Source organism: Heterodontus francisci, chromosome 6 (assembly GCF_036365525.1).
Source record: "Heterodontus francisci isolate sHetFra1 chromosome 6, sHetFra1.hap1, whole genome shotgun sequence".
In the NCBI taxonomy this organism is placed as follows: Eukaryota; Metazoa; Chordata; class Chondrichthyes; order Heterodontiformes; family Heterodontidae; genus Heterodontus; species Heterodontus francisci.
This window is the reverse complement of record NC_090376.1, coordinates 29,741,905-29,759,292: the sequence shown is the minus strand read 5'-3', so window position 1 is coordinate 29,759,292 and position 17,388 is coordinate 29,741,905. Positions and strand designations below refer to the sequence as shown.

The 17,388-nt window shown below is 40.1% G+C and overlaps 1 protein-coding gene across 2 annotated transcripts in view; it reads left to right on the top strand.

The window, feature by feature from the left end:
* The first annotated feature begins 806 nt into the window (after nucleotides 1–806).
* Nucleotides 807–17,388, top strand: part of LOC137370931 (anosmin-1) — a 182,229-nt gene continuing 165,647 nt past the window's right edge. For both annotated transcript variants that reach the window (XM_068032804.1, XM_068032803.1), the window contains exons 1-2: nucleotides 807–1,105; nucleotides 17,142–17,189. In XM_068032804.1, coding sequence (XP_067888905.1) covers nucleotides 920–1,105; nucleotides 17,142–17,189 — 234 coding nt within the window. In that variant the 5' untranslated portion in view covers nucleotides 807–919. The remainder of the gene's footprint in view (nucleotides 1,106–17,141; nucleotides 17,190–17,388) is intronic.

Sequence of the window (17,388 nt, the reverse complement as noted above, 5' to 3'; positions counted from 1 at the left end):
GAATATTAAAACAAATGATCTAATCATTACCACATTGCTATTTGTGGGACCTTGCTATGTGTGAATTGGCTACATTTCAAAAGTACTTCATTGGTTGTAAAGTGCTTTGAAATGTCCTGAGGTTGTGCAAGGTGCTCTATTTAAATGCAAGTTATTTCTTTCATTCACTGTGGACTAGTACACCACATTGTCAGATTGAAGCGTTGTTAGACTGTCTCCTCTAGAGGCTCTCGTTCTGCTTCTTTTGGGAGTTAGGATAGACCCTGACGAAACAACATTAAAGTTGCAATTGCACCCATCCCAGGGCACAGAAAACAAAGGCATCCTGGTAGACGGTTAGGTGAATGAGGTAGGCTATTCTGATTTCTGCTGGCTGATGCACAAAGTTTTAGGACTTTTAATGATTTCATTATTTTTATACACAATTTAATTGTAATTTCTAGTTCAAGCTGTAACTAAATTATCTTGAAACTTTGATGAGGTTTTTATTTTTATAGAAAAATATTTGGTCATACCCTAGGCAATCGCCCAGGGAAATAAAAGTTACTTCTCATTAAATAATAGGTTGAGTTGTTTACAGCATCTCAATAAAGGGTGGTCCAGCCAAAACGATTAGCTTCTTAACTCCTTCTCCTTCTCTAAGCGTTTTGTGCTGTGAATTGTGAGTTAATGCGAACCCAGTAAATCTGTGTGTGTGTGGAGGAGGTGGTGGCGCGGTTCTCGCCCGTCCAAAGGCTGTCAATCAAACAGCACTGAACCAATTGAGAGCTTTGTGTCGCCTCTGGGAGGCGGCTGCAAGAGTTTTGACTCCAGCCTGAGAAAGGGATGTGAGCCTGAAGACTGAGAACTGATCGCATTCAGGAGGGGACTCATCACCCCGCTGCTAAAACATCAAACCCGAGTCTTATCCTGGCCTCAAATGGCTCGGTGCACTGCACTGGCTGCCCGTGTGGCTCTCGTACTGTGGATTACAGCCGGATGGAGCTGGGCTGGGCGCAAGCAAGAGGAATCGCTCGCCACTGACAGTGTTTCCAAAGCCAGATGCACATCCCGTTGTCTGAGCCTGCACATCACTCGGCTTTCAGCTTTGTTCAAGAACTTTCAGGTAGATCATTACTTACACACAGCCACAATGCAACAGAAAAAAAAACTTGCCTTTAGCGGGAAAGATATTGTTTTGGCTCTGAGGGTTTCTACACATCACGAAGTTCTCATTATCTTTAATCGTGTAGAAGTAGTCATGTGAGAATATTCAGTCTATCAGGTGAAGGCAGGTTCAGGTATGGTCGGTCGTGCCCTTAATGCTGTTTAATGCGCAACCAAAGTGCTGCTAATAAAGGTTTGCTCGCTGCCATTTCATTTCGCCCGGTCAGTTCATTTACAGTATCTAATGAATGTGTAGGTAAAACTTGAATCATTCATTCCGAAAACAAAATCATTGCTTCCTGCGTTTGCAACTTTTTAAAAACAGATTTGTAGAGGAGCCGATGCTCGGTTCTACTTTGTAAGGTGCTTTTTAGTTAAATAACTCGTGTAAAGAACTGGTAGGATTTATACAAACGGAGTTAGGTGTCCGTGTCATTTATATCAAACCAGGTGAATTGACACGAGGTGTGCAGTTGGTTTTTTTGGGTAAATTTTGGAGTCAAATCCAGTGTATTCGGCACATTTGTAACACGCTGGTTCACGTACTCTTGAAGTCAGTACTGGGATTTTACCAAATGTTTCTAGGAATCTTTCTTTAGTAAAAAGTGTACTGAAATAGTTTTAAATAATTCAAAAAATTATATCCTGAGGAATGACATCTCAGTTTTCAAATGCCGATACTCTGTGTTATTGATATTCCCACCTTCTAGTTCAGGCTTGCGTCGTCGTTTTTTTAAATGGCTTGAAATATCAGATAGTTTCCATTCCTACACATATTGTCAAATCCGAGTCAGTTTCACCACTGGGGCTCGTTTTCTACTCCTCGGTTACATAAAATGCAGCACATGGTTGTTAAAGTGACATGTTTCAGCGGCAGAAGAAGCATCTGTCCACCCCCTCTCCCCCCTCCCGTAACGAAAGGGCAGCACAGGGAGGGGGGTATTTTTAAATGATGCGAACCTGCTGGAATCGGACCTTTAACCTCTAGTTGTTCTTCCACACTCTACAAACGGCATTCGCACCATTTACAGAAAATGTTGGAAAAACACTCAGCAGGTCAGGCAGCATCTGTGGAGACAGAGGAAAACACGAGTCAACGTTTCAGGTCGGTGAGCCTTTAGAAAATGGGAAGGTAACTTTGGCGAAAACTTAACCATTAAAAAGAATGACGGTGCTTATATTTCTTTGCAAAAAGCTGGACTTCTTAAAAAGGAACTTTTGATGCAGAAGTTTGGTCGTTTGGAGTTTTGTGCAATGCCGTAAAAACGTAGCGTCACGAACAAAAAAAGGAGCCCAGACTTAGTTTGCAGCAAGTTTGCAAAAATGATAAAACACTTCAACATAATAAATCTGCGTCGCGCTATAACATGATCAGTTAGAATACTCGGTATAGCTGGATGGAGAATTCCCAGAATTATCTCCACTTAACCATTGCCATTGACTGAGTGAATGAATACACTGCACCATCCTGTTCCGGACCCGCCCCGTACTTGCCGTGTAAAATCTGGGGACTAATGAAACGGGCGCCGAAAATCTACAGCAGTCCGCGTCCTGTGGGACCCAGGTCTTATTCTGTTCTGATGAAGCAAGCACGCTTTGCATTACAATCCCCCAAAATGATATTCTGTGGAATGCAGAATTTAACGGGATACAATGGGCAAAAGCGCTGAGCCGTACACACGTGTCTCTGTTTATAGCTACACCAGGCAAGAAGGAACTGAGGAGAACTCTGGTCGGGACAGTGTCTTGCATGTTAGCTTTCTGCCCCTCTTCTGACCTTCAGTACAGTAGTGAACTTTAATTACAGTTAGGGGCACTGTCGAGTCATACAAATAAATAATCGCTGCAGCGTTGTTGATGTGTGTTAAAGGACAGGGGAGTGTGAGACAATCCCCAATCATAGAACGAAGCACAGGAAGAGGCCATTCGGCCCATCGTGCCTCAGCCTGCTCTTTGAAAGAGCTGTCCGTTTCGTCCCGCTCCCCTTAAATGATCCCACCCTCTTATTTGTTAGACTTGGGACTTGTTCTGCTGAAATGGTTTCAGATATTACTCAGCCACGACCTGAGCATGGACTAAAACGGAACCCGGAACCCACGCTCCTGTCTGAGGTCCACACAGGACAACAGAATAAACCGTTTATCTATCCGGGGGTGGAGATTTCTCTGGAGTTTGTTAGTTTTCCCTTGACCAAACGCAGGCATCACTTTTGTTGGTAAAGCCATTGATCCGCGTGTTAGCAGGCTCTGGACCAGTAAAGGTTAAGTTCACGAATGAACTGAACAAACACTGAAAGGCACATCCACAACATAGTTGAGGCGGGAGCAGACTCGCGGAAAGTTTCTGATTTCAGACAACATTAAGTGCTCCGTTTCCAGAACATCAAACGCCTTTAGGCTTTATTGACTCTGGGCGGCTCTTGTTGCTATTTAAGGTCTATTACAATCGCGGATTGATGTTCACCTCCAGTACATGTTTATTCCCCCCTCAAACCAAATGCAGACTTTAGAGAGCGCGTCAGCGTTTTTACAAAAGGGATTACTGCTGCTGTTCCCCTATCTGGTGTCAGAAGTTGCTCTGTCACGGTGAGACCGAACACTTGTACCTCTGCCTGGTACCTTCTCCTCCCCTCACACCATCATGTTTCTTTGCTGCACCACACAGACATTTTCATTCACCCCCAGCTGTTACTCTTGTGTCTGCCCCCTCCCCCCCCGCAACACACTCCCACTTTTTCTGAGTAGAATACATTACTGATCCTGCTTTTTTTTTAAAAAAAAGACAAGGTTAACTAATTTTGGACGGGCGCTGAAAGACAAAGCAATGAGAGAAAAGATATTCATGGTCTACGTAATTTCATTTGACGATGAAACTCTTAACCTAAACAAGTAATCCGGCCCTTCCACATACTCCTGACTCAGTTTGGTGCGTTGAACTTGCCTTGAAAGAATTATTCTTCAATATTAATATACAGGGATGGCCAACACTGGTTGAGGACAGATCATTATTGGGCGAAGGCAAGGACCCAAATGCGTCCATTTTTAAGTTGGGACATCCTCTATGGTTAATTTGGCCATTGTTCAGGCAATGAGATGGGCAGGGCGAGTAATGTCAAAATACCAGATTGGAGGGTTTAGTATCCAGTATGCAATGGGTTAATGAACACGATACATCGTTTGTATACCGTGGACACCATGCTCACTTTCTGTCACATTTCAATCCTTATATATTCAGTGCCTGCATAAAGAAATTAAAACATTTTTTGTGTTTAATAGTGTTCCCACGCAGTGCTGTATTCTGCCGTATATTGTACTCCAACAGTGTTATCGTGCAGTTATTTTTAGTGTCTTTCCTGGAGAGGGAGCTAGGTTGCGATTGTCATGATCTTATTTTTGAAGACACACCAACCATTGGCTACAGGATTCGTTGTGTTTTACTAGGACAGATCCATAAGCTACATAACGTGTGCAATTCACTGTCTTATCACTGACAAGTGACTGAAATGAATAGTAATCATGCTCTTAGTAAGGCAAAACATAGGTTTGGTGGGTACATCATTGGTAGACAGTATTATTCATAATTTTAAAATATCTTAGATATTTGTTTCAGTTAAAGTTATTTGTGAGTAATAAAGGTTGATCTTGAAACAACATCATTTAGATTCAGAATCCAAAGTAATCAGTCCGACATCACATCACAGCGCTCAATCAATGAACGTTAAGCCTTTAAATCAGAGGGTTGCAGGTTAGAGTTTCACTCCAGAGACTTGAGCACATGATCTAGGCTGAAACTCCAGTGTAGTACTGAGGGCTGCTACATTGTTGGAAGTGCCATCATTCGGATGTGACATTAAACAGGCTTCATCCACCTTCTTAGATGGACACAAAAGAGCACATGGCACTGTTTTGAAGTACCCTGGCCAATATTTATCCTTCAACCAACATCACTAAACATTATCTGGTCATTATCTCATTGCTGTTTGTGGGACCTTGCTGTGTATCATTTGGCTATTGTGTTTTCTACATTGTAACAATGATTACCAATGTTTCCTCTAACCTATGCGAGTGTCTGGCTGCGCAGCAATTGTGATGGTACCACACAGGCCGTTCACAAGCTGTCCCCTTGAAGATACCGCATGCGTGCACAATGCAAAAAAAAAATTAAAGGTACAGCACATTGAAATAAACAGGCAGCACGCAGCAAAGAAAATTTAGAGGGATCATTGGTGATTACACTTCTAAAGTATTTAATTGACTGTAAAGTGCTTAGGGACATCCAAAGTCATGAAAGATGCTACATAAATGAAAGTCTTTCCTTTTTGTTCAGAATGATTGAGGCTGAGTGAAGAACCCAAATTAGCACTCCAGATAGAATCAGCTAACTCCACATAGGCTGGAGAGCAAGCCTGGGATCTTTCCCATCTATTTAGTTTGGTTCCAAATGTATCAGTTTATTTACCAGCAAAATAATGGGTGTATCCTAGGCTCTTCTCTGTCATCAGTGTAGTCCTTTTGCTTTACCGAGAGCATAATAATACCATTCATTTTAATAACTGCTATAAAATGATAACATGTTTACTGTGGCTAACAAATTTTAAGAAATGCTGATGTACAATGTTCCTTCCTTTTGAGAGTTTTAGTTGTTGCAATATGCTGCTGTATAACTAACAAACATATAAGCTATGACCACTGTGGGAGGGCAGGCACCTAGATGTTAAAGCTATGATTTGAACATTAAAGTTTTCACAATATTTATTTATTTGTGTAGCTGGTAACATTCAGAAAAGAATCACGTGAATATGCATAATTCATTTTTTAAATTGACTTTTGCAAAAGCACAATAATCACTTGTAATGATTACAGCTGTAACTGCTGTAGAGAGTGATATTGATTTACTCATGAAAAATGAGCTACACAAATAGATTTCCCCATGTCTGCAGTGGCAGTGAGTTGTAGGGTCCATTATTCACGAACTAAAGTCAATATCACACTTGGGATGACCTGTTGTCCTCCTATTTATCATAGGTTGTAAGGGGCGTTTGTAATTTGAAATTCTTGAAATTGCAAATCCCCCTTAATGATCATTGAAACTACCCACCTCCATTTTGAGAATCAAGCCTTTTGATTCCCATGTACTGAACCTGTGGGGATTAGCAGGTTAGTTTACCTGATGGGAGAGAGGCATGATACTTGTACTCGAAGTATGCACCTTGAAATAGACATTTTCAAATATTTTCTGAATCACATTTGTGAGATTTTAAATAAATAGATCAGATGTCATTTAAAATAAATTAACGTTCAACTCATTATAAGTTGCTTGGTTGGTAAAGACTACTTCAAACCAGCAATGGTGGAGTTCCATTTGAACTTTCGGTCTTTCCATGGAATGCAAGCAGAAACCAGTTAAAAGCTATCTGATACTACAGTGTCATGCTGATGAACAGCTTTCCTAAGTTATGATATGTTTTTGGTCTATTATTATTTTAATGGAAAATTGAGGTAGATTTTTAATGAATACCAATTTAAAAAGATGCTTGTTTTATTGCTTATATAGAGAACTGCTCCTTATATTTCCAGCTTTGTTGAAGGTGAAAATAAGCAAATACCTTTCACATTTGTGTACACACACTTTTCTCTGCATGTCTCCCTTGTACCCTTTATTGCTTTCTCTTCCTCTCTTTTCTGTCTCCACCTTGACTCCCTGCCATCTCTTTTCATGCTTTAAAAAAAAATCTTCTTCATTTGTCTTTCTTGCTGTCTTTTCCAGAGCCACAGTACATTTGGAGGTTGCCATCATTTTGTTAGCTTCCAGTGATGTGATTGCTGTCGCTATAAGAGACGTCCTGGCCTGTTCCAGATCTTGCACCCACCAAAGCAACCTTGGGGATGACAGTGGTCTTTTATTGTGTCAACCAAAGTTTTAAGACAACAGCAGTTAGAGGCTGCAGTCCTTAAATCGGTGTGCATCTTTTCAATAGGAACTCAAAAGTAGTAAAGGAGTATATGTGGCAAGATCATTGAGGAGCTTTCCTTTCTATATCTACTGAGAATGCGTGTGGTGCAGTGCTCCCTAATTACCAGGGTTCTGTAAGGAATCTATAATGATTCTTGGTTACTTCATAAAATGTGCAATGCACCCTGATTTATGAATAATTCAGAATTCTTCTATTAAGCTATTTTTGTTTAAAAGTGGTACAGCAGTTGAAACAGGAAGCTGTGTCAGCAATGTGTGTTGCTTGAGGGTGCCATGCAAGCTGTTGTACCCATGCTGCTACCCTTTAAATAGGAGATTTGGTAGTGTAATATAACCATCTCCACGACTGTTCACATTTAATGACAAATGTCTCACCACAGTAAAAGTAACATTGCTGAATCATACCTGAGAATCTTTATATCTGAGATATGCTTCCAAGTAATAGGTTTTGGGAGCTAATTTGTGAAAGAGTGCTGCAGAAACATTCAGAGCACATGGGGTTGAAGAAAGAATGACATGTCAGATGATTGATAAGTGGCTACTTCAATGAGATTACCACTAATTAAGTAACAGTTATTTATGTAGCCCTTTCTCTAATATTAGCACAGCAAGGGTATACTTGTCAATTAATATTGAAAAATAAATTGCAAGCACTAGGGAGAATGGAACTGACAACTCACAAACCTGTTGGATTAACAGGATAATCAGATGATTATTGTAAGTAGCCTGCACTAACTTGCTTCCTACATTTTCCTCTTTTTGCCATTTTTTATTTATGCAGTCCTGCACACTCTTCCTCCTCTCTGCATTCTCATTGTGCTGAAATCTGAACTCTTCATACTATCTGCCATTCTGACTCATTCCTTTTCAAGACCTTAATGCTGTGGGCTTTCTTGCTTTTCTTCAAATAATCAACTGCCATTTAAAACCCAAACCTGATGCCACATAAATGCTACATCTTGGTTCACTTCAGGCTTTGCTCTTGCTTTCAACCTCGGTAGTGTCTAGGACAGTAAACCTTCATCCTTTCATTAGGTTTCTTAACAAAACATTGACAAACCTATCGGCCGTATTTTACATCTTATGGTAGTTATTTTAAAGCGTGAACTTTTCCCAGTTCTTTCAATTAATATTGTGTGTATATGATAGCCTTGTGTGTTCCCTGTTGCAGGCTGTCGTTTTAAAATTAACGATCTGTTTTGATGACCCATCTGTGCATGCGTAAAGAGGAAAGTGTGAACAAGTCATTTGGCAGCAGCAGATTGGATTTCTGTTTTTAGCTATGTTTGCAACACTTTTTCCCCTTAAATGCCATTATTCTCAGTCACCTCAGGTATGGCACGTTTCTTGTCTTCAGGAGAGAAGGGAACGCGATGCCTTCTGTTGCATTCCAAATCTGTGGGAAGTCTACATCTGGGTGTCCATAGTGCCTCGTTCACCCTTTGAAAGCAGCAGGAAATCAACAGGCTAGCTAGTAGTCAGCTGCACAAATACATTGGCCCTTTCACACCGAATGAGATCCTGATGGGTAGCCTGGTTTGTGCAGAGGTGGCGTTTATGCCCTGCAACTTGCACAAAATGTGTTGAATGTGTTCCTGTCACTCACTAGCTGGTAAATGACCATATATCTATGGACAAAAATAAAAACTTCTTTCATATTCCAGTGCAATATATGTAACAGATGAAAGAGTAACTTGTGTGTATATATATGTATATGCATATATGCACAAATCTTTGAAGGTTGCAGGGCAGGCGGAGAAAGCAGTTAATAAAGCATATGGGATCCTGGGTTTTATAAATAGAGGTATGGAGTACAAAAAGAAGGAAGTTATGATAAACCTGTATAAAACACTGGTTTGGCCTCAATTGGAGTATTGTGGCCAAGTTCTGGGCACCAAACTTTAGAAAGGATGGGAAGGAATTAGAGAGGGTGCAGAAAAGATTCACGAGAATGGTTCCAGGGATGAGGAACTTCAGTTACGTGGATAGGTTGGAGAAACTGGGATTGTTCTCCTTGGAGAAAAGAAGATTAAGAGGAGGTGTTCAAAATCATGAGGGGTCTGGACAGAGTAGATAGGGAGCAACTGTTCCCATTGGCTGAAGGATCGAGAACCAGAGGACACAGATTTAAGGTGATCGGCAAAAGAAGCAACAGGGACATGAGGAGAAACTTTTTTACGCAGTGAGTGTTTAGGATCTGGAATGCACTGCCTGAGAGTATGGTGGAGACACATTCTATCGAGCCTTCAAAAGAGAACTAGATAACTATCTGAAGAGAAAAGATTTGCAGGGGTATGGGGAAATGGTGGGGGAGTGGGACTAGGTGAGTTAATCTTGTGGAGAGCTGGCATGGACACACAATGGACCAAATGGCCTCCTTCTGTGCTGTAACCATTCTTTGATTCTATATTTAATATATATACATGAAGAACTATGGCAAGGTTACTTTTGATCGTTATTTTATATAATTATGAACAAATCCTTACCATAACATTAAATCCTGTTTAAACAAAGTAAATTTGTTCATTATTGGCCAACTTTGTTAATTATGAATTGTCCTAACTCATTGGAGTTTAGAAGATTGAGAGGTGATCTTATTGAAATGTATAAGATTCTGAGGGGGCTTGACAGGGTAGACACTGAGAGGATGTTTCCCCACATGGGGGAATCTAGAACTAGAGGCCACAGTTTCAAATTAATGGGTCTCCAATTTAAGATGGAGATGAGGAATTTCTTCTCCCAGAGGGTTGTTATTGTTTGGAATTCTCTTCCCCTGCAAGCAGTGGAGGCTGAGTCATTGAATACATTCAAGGCTGAGTTAGACAGATTTTTGATTGACATGGGAATCAAGGGTTATGCAGGACAGGCAGGAAAGTGGAGTTAAGGCCACAATCAGATCAGCCATGATCTTATTGAATGGCGGAGCAGCTTGATGGGCCGATTGGCCTACTCCTGCTCCTATTGCTTGTGTTCTTACGTGATACGACTTGATTGGGTCCTTAGAACGGACCTCCTACCTTATACTGTTTTTAGGGTTTTTGAGGATTAGGAGATGATTTCAAAATGAAAGAAAATTGGTGCTTTCATTAGGAAGGAGTTGACTTGTGGCCCCTTATCCAACTATTGGGGAGAGTCTATGGCCATGGCATGGCATTTCCATTCTCAGCACCATTCAACCCTATGATTTTGCTGAGTGAAGTTGTCTAATTAGTGACAATTTATAATTCGTGCTTTAGAGCGATATTCATAGTGAACAGAATTGAGAGTTCCAAAATTCATTTCATTTAACATTCTTAGGATCCACCAGAAAGAAAAGATGTTTGTACTATTTGTTGGGTTGGATTTGAACCCAGGTCTCAGAGGTGAAAATATATTCCAAGTCCCTTTCCTTTCTTACCAGGAGTCTATTGAGACACTTTGAAAAATCATTTGTTACCTTCAATGAATTCCTGATGTAATTTCCACAGTCAAAATGCTATGCATATAACAGATATATGTATTTTGACAAAGTATGCTTGGAAAGATTATACAGTTCTTTATACCATTTCATTGTTGTGTTATTGATCTACTGATAATTACAACAAGTAAAGCATACAGCACCATTGACTAAATGTATAAGAATAAGGGGCGGCACAGTGGCGCAGTGGTTAGCACCACAGCCTCATAGCTCCAGCGACCCGGGTTCAATTCTGGGTACTGCCTGTGTGGAGTTTGCAAGTTCTCCCTGTCTGCGTGGGTTTCCTCCAGGTGCTCCGGTTTCCTCCCACATGCCAAAGACTTGCAGGTTAATAGGTTAATTGGCCATTATAAATTGCCCCTAGTATAGGTAGGTGGTAGGAAAATATAGGGACAGGTGGGGATGTGGTAGGAATATGGGATTAGTGTAGGATTAGTATAAATGGGTGGTTGATGGTCGGCACAGACTCGAAGGGCCTGTTTCAGTGCTGTATCTCTAAACTAAAATAAACATTATAGTTTCTATTGAAAGTTTATTTACCCAATACCAATCCTTTATCATGTGAGGGGTACCATAAGTTTTAAACATATCTTGAATTTTGATTTGATCTTTTCTCTGCACATAAGTAGTTGGTACTGTTTAAACAGTTTAAAATGCTAGAGAGGGGACTTGGTGCTGGTACAGTAGTCACAGCAAGATCTTATGCAAGTTATATTCACAAGGCCATCATGTAATCAAAGACATATTGTAACCACTCAGTAGTGCAATGTTGTCTAGACAGAAATTTTTAAAAAAAAACTTTACATCCCAAAAAGAATGGGAAGTTTAAGTCATCGACATGAGTAGGGTTAAACAGGAGCTGAGTCATAAAACGTTTAGTGCTATCCCCAGTGCTTCCTCTGTGGTGGTGTTAATGGAGACCTTGTTTCTATTCAAAGTGCTGTTTCTTTTCAACATGACAAAGCATTAGTTTGAAGAGAACATCTACTCGAAGGCCTTTTGTTCTCTGTCCACTCTATGGTGTTTACCAAATACAAATGATCAGATAAAGAAAGTATTTTGCTTGCTGGAGGATGTTCTAATTGAGAGGCTTCTGTGTATTTGAAGTGGGCTGAAAATGATCTCTCCAAATTAGGCTGTTCCATTGTTTGAAAAAAAATTAGAGCTGTAATTTAATGACATTATAATTCTGACGCATTTACTTTTGTAAAATAGTTTACTTTAGTACCCAAGGATTTTTAACACTTCCAATTGAAGAGCTCTCAGGAAATGTTATACTTGGTGTGGCCATGGTTAAATTAGAGCAACGAAAAGGAAAACATTGAGAATGTGGGTTAATCCAAATTGCTGAATCCCGGAGGAAAAAAGTTCTTATTACATCTTAAATCAGTTAAAATATATTTTTGATTTATAATATAACACCTCTTTTAAAAAGTTTTTAACGCAAAGGCTTTACTGCTAAAGGTTCTTTGCTGCTTGTTTATAGGCATTAGATTAGAGATACAGCACTGAAACAGGCCCTTCGGCCCACCGAGTCTGTGCCGAACATCAACCACCCATTTATACTAATCCTACACTAATCCCATATTCCAACCAAACATCCCCACCTGTCCCTATATTTCCCTACCACCTACCTATACTAGTGACAATTTATCATGGCCAATTAACCTATCAACCTGCAAGTCTTTTGGCTTGTGGGAGGAAACCGGAGCACCCGGAGAAAACCCACGCAGACACAGGGAGAACTTGCAAACTCCACACAGGCAGTACCCGGATTGTCAGGATTCCAAGTCTTATTTAGATTCAAATTAATATAGGATTGTAATTCATAATAGAGTCAGTCGACAGAAATATCCATGGGACAACACATTTCAAATATTAGAAGTACAACTCCCCCAATTATTTAATGCCACTAAATTACACAGACCAGCAAATCCGCGTTTGCTTCCTCTGCTGAATTAGCTGATCTCAGCTGGGTGCCACATTGGCCTCAGTGCCTCGAGGCTAGGCAAGGGAACAATTAGTCAGGTTTCTACTCCTCCAGTGACCCCTTCTTGAAAGTGTGTCTGAGCACGTGGATGTTGGTGAGCAGTGATAATCTCCACAGTCAAAATTTACTATATAGGCTGGTATGATGTATTAGAAGGCTGCTAACACCTACAACAGCAATAACAACAGCTTGTATTTATATTGCACCTTTAACGTAGTAAAATTTCCCAAGCGCTTCACAGGTGCGTTATCAAACAGAATTTGACACAAACCACATAAGGAGATATTAGGGCAGTTGACAAAAGCTTGGTCAAGGAAGTAGTTTTTAAAGGAGGAAAGAGAGGTAGGGAGGCAGAGAGGTTTAAGGAGGGCATTCCAGAACTTAAGGCCTTGGCATCTGAAAGTATGGCTTCCAATGGTGGATCGATTAAAATTGGCGTTGCTCGAGATGCCAGAATTGGTGGAGTGCAGATATCTTGGAGGATGGTAAGGCTGGAGGAGATTACATATTAGATGGGGCGAGGCCATGGAGGGATCGGAAAACATGAATAAGAATTTTAAAATCAAGGTGTTGCTTAACCAGGAGCCACTGTAGGTCAGCGAGCACAGAGGTGATGGGTGAGCAGGGCTTGGTGCGAGATAGAACACAAATGCAACATTTCTGTGATCTGAGTTTAAAGTCATGGCTTTTTGACTTGTGTGATTGTCGCACTCAAGGCTGTCAGTCACAAATGTCAGTACACTGTATAACAGGGGATCTGAACCAACATACAATGATAGTCTGAACTAAGTGAAGATCACACATTGATCTGGGAAGTAAGTGGTTGTGGGTGATTTTTCCCTTGTATGCTTTCCAATGTGTTTCGAATTTTAAAATCTTTTCAGTTTATACCTTCAGTACATTTATCTACTAAACCACCATTAAGCAGAACCTATTGAAGCAAATCAGGGTTTTCTAGTAATAAATTGCAATCAAAGTTAATGACATTTGCTTTTATGTCATGCCAAAAATCTTAAAATGCTACGCAATTTTTAAGTGCAGTGACTGTTGTTGTGAAGGAAAGCACAGAAGCCATTCTTTAGTTTAAACCTGGTATTCTCTCCCTAAACCTCTCCGCCTCTCTATCTCTCTCTCCTCCTTTAAGACACTTTTTAAAACCTACTTCCTTGACCAAGCTTTTGCTCGCCTCTCCTAATATTTTCTTATGTGGTTGGTATCAAATTTCTTTTGGTAATGCTTCTGTGAAATGCCTTTTGACCATTTACTACATTAAAGATGCTATATAAATGTAAGTTGTTGATGTATCAGCAATGTTCCACAAACACCAATGACATGAGTGACCAGTTAATTGGTACCATTAGTTGAGGGAGGAATGTTGGCCAGTACTTCAGAAGAACTGCTAGATTTTCTTTGAATAGCACAGTGGCATCTTTCGTGTTCACCTGAACCAAGGACCAAAGAGATGGGCCCTTTTTTGGTGTTTCATTTGTAGAGAAGCAGTAATTCGTCAGCACTGCAAGGGGTATCAGCATAGAATATAGACTGAATTTGTCATGTAGGGCACAAATTCTCAAACTTCTGATAATGGGGCAATGTGGTATGTACTGCATGATGAGCTACTGAGCTAGACAGCCAACAAAGGTGGTTCATATTTTGTTGGCTGATTTCAATTTCAGCTGCAGTGGGGATTTCAATAAAAACAATGGACAGGTTTTCTATTCCTCGTCACTCTGGACCAAGCTATGCTGACAAATTGGTATGAGTGAAATTAAAGTGATGCTGTTCATGTAGGAATGATCTTCCGGCACTCATGGTCTAGTCTCGTACATGAAAGGTGGCTACCTGAACGAGGTACTGTAGGACTGCTGCTATTCATGGCATCGTACTCTAGCATGAATTACTAGTTCCAGCAAAGGAAGAGGGAAATTGGGTAAGAAAAGAAAATCACTGCACGCTAAAGATCCACTCAAAAAGTATAGTAGCAGAACATAAAAAATAGCAACAGGAGTAGGGCACTTGACCCTTTGAGTCTGCTCTGCCATTCAACAGATTATGGTTGATCTTCTACTTCAAAATCACCTTCTCATATTATTCCCCCTGTCGCTTAATGCCCTTAGTATCCAAAAATCTATCAGTGAAGATGGACAATTTAATAGCAGTGAATACTCTTGAATATTCATTGAATATAACTTAATAATATTGAATATCTTCAGATGCCTAAAGCATTATGTGCACAGTTGGTAAGCTGTTTGTGGTTTCCTGCAACAACAGAACACTTAGATCACAGCAGATCAACCTTTTACTGGATGAAAGTGCCATATATTTTCATTTGGCTGAAATGATATTCTCGTATTTCAATATTTCTTGTGGATTTACTTTGTTACCGTTCCACCTAACAGCAGCTGCATTTGAAATATGCTGGTAAATGCCCAGCTTCCATCTACCAGCTGCATTTTGGCAATCAGACATTCTACACTGTTAGTTGTCACTCGCTTTTGGGGCATGACTTATGACATTTTAATAGCATTTGTCTAGTGTCAATGACTTTTAATTTTTCAGGGTACTGCATTTAATAGCAAGAGGCTGAGATTTTCATCCTAAAAAGTCATTTCCTTCAATTCAAACTGCTTAAAATGCAGTTTGGTTAAAATAATATAACTAATAGTCACTTTTTCTTTAGATACAATTGACGTATGAAACGGTAGAAAATCCTTGACCTGTGTGATTCTGGCAGGAATGGTGTGCTGCAGGAGATCCTGATGGCTTTCAGTTTTTGGCCAATCTGTGCTTAGCAATTGCAGGGTTGAAAAGTTGGGACAAGACTGCTGTTGGAGGCCCAGATAAGATATTATGTGATAATTGGGATGGGCCCTATGATAGGATTGATTATACATTTGCAAGGAACAGGTTTCATGAATGATTGGTCTTTTCTCATTTTATATTTTCTTACTTTTTTAAGCTTTTTTGACTGAGAGCTTTCTGGTTTTGTTATGATGGGCATCAAGACATGCCACCTTAAGTCTCAACAAAAACATTGGAAGCAAAATAATGCTTCACAAATTGCTATTATATTATAGAACGGTATATCAGAATAGCAAAGATTGTGCCATTGGCTTAATTTTTCAGGGTAATTGCACACCTCCACCAAAAGGATCAAAGTTCATTGCAGCCCTTAAGTGAAGTCTCATCACTAAGTTGGCTCACCTGCAGTGTAAAACTTAAGGAATGGGGTGCGGGGGTGGTGATATTGCATGCTTGTAGCACCTAAACACCAATTAGGTTATAAAATGATGCAGCAATTAAAATTAAATGCCCTCTGGAAAAATGATAAGTGGGAAAATGGCTCAAAATATTTCATGAGAAGCCATGCACAATAGTTTCATTGACTGATTGTTTCCTGCCTTCTTGAGTGAGATATTATTAAAATGTCTTTCGGAAGGCAGTTGGGATCATGCTGTATCAGAGATAATAATGTTCTGACTTTGTTTCACAGCCAAATGAACTGGTGCTGATTTATCTTCATAAAGATGCATTTGAAATCGTTAGTATTTTTGTTATATTATAATTCCAAAGCAGAAAGCAATTAGATATCAAAATGTTCCATAGTAGTGAATAACAAAAAAGAGAGTAATGTGCTCACTATAATACTTTTTAAACCTCTAGTTTTGTCTCGCCCTCCTCTGAAGGTGTCACTCAGCTATGATTCCAAGCGTATTATCAGTTCTTTGAGACCTATCTTTTATTTAGGGGCTGAAAGAGTGCATGCTGATAGGCTATTTGTCACTGGGAGACATCACAGTCAAGCCCAATCCAGTTTGAATCAGGCATCTTTGCAGGTACACTTTCTGTCAGGAATCAGGGAGTAGCAATCAGGAGTGGTAATTTTTCTTTCCTCCCTAGTGAATGTTATGGGGCTATTTACAGCCAAACTCAATTTTGGCCTCACCTGTTTGATGCAATTTCTCTTTCAGGACTGGCTGATTTGACTTCTTCCTTCCTAGTGCAGGAATGTTGCGGTTAATTATAATGCTCCCCTCCCCATTGCTGTGCTGTCTGATCACACATTGGCTTCAAAGCTGGGACTTTGCTGGGTCTCAGTGAGAGTTGCAGGCAAATGCTTGTTGAAAAATTGCACTGGACATACATCAATGCTGAATGACATCACATCCAGTTAAGGGTAAAGTCCCACTTCTGCACTCCTGATGTGGAGCTTCACCCCCTGGAATCACATAATAGCACTATTGGAAGGGTGCAGCCCTTTATTTTTCAAATGGCAAAAATATGGGCTGTGCCTGTGCAATGTTTTTTGATATGCGCTTGAGCTGGGGGTGGGGGCAATGCAAGAAAAGAAAATTTGCCCTGCGATGTCAACGTTTTATGCAGAACATTCAGATAGTACCTCCAGCCCACCACTAGTATGCAGAACTGTTACAGAAATCTTTGCAAGACTGAGCTAAAAGAAATACTTAAATACTGTGTAGGAGACTGTCAATTAAAAAATATATACAGGATGTGTAATTGATTCAAAATATAAAAATACAGTTCTTGTTTTAACAGTTTCCCCCCTTTTTGCAGAATAATGGATCCCTGAATTGGTGTCAAAATCACAAGCAATGCTCAAAGGTGAGTGCACTACAAGCAAGATATATCAGATGTAATTTGTAAGTACTTCCCATGTCAAACTTTGTACAGAAAATATTAAAGGTAGTATGTTTAATATGCATTACACAAGACACGCTTTCAGCTGAACCTAAACGGGCTCTGCCCCTCTCTTTGCTCCTATCTTTGAGGCACTCATTCATGCTGGGGTTTCGCAGGCCCT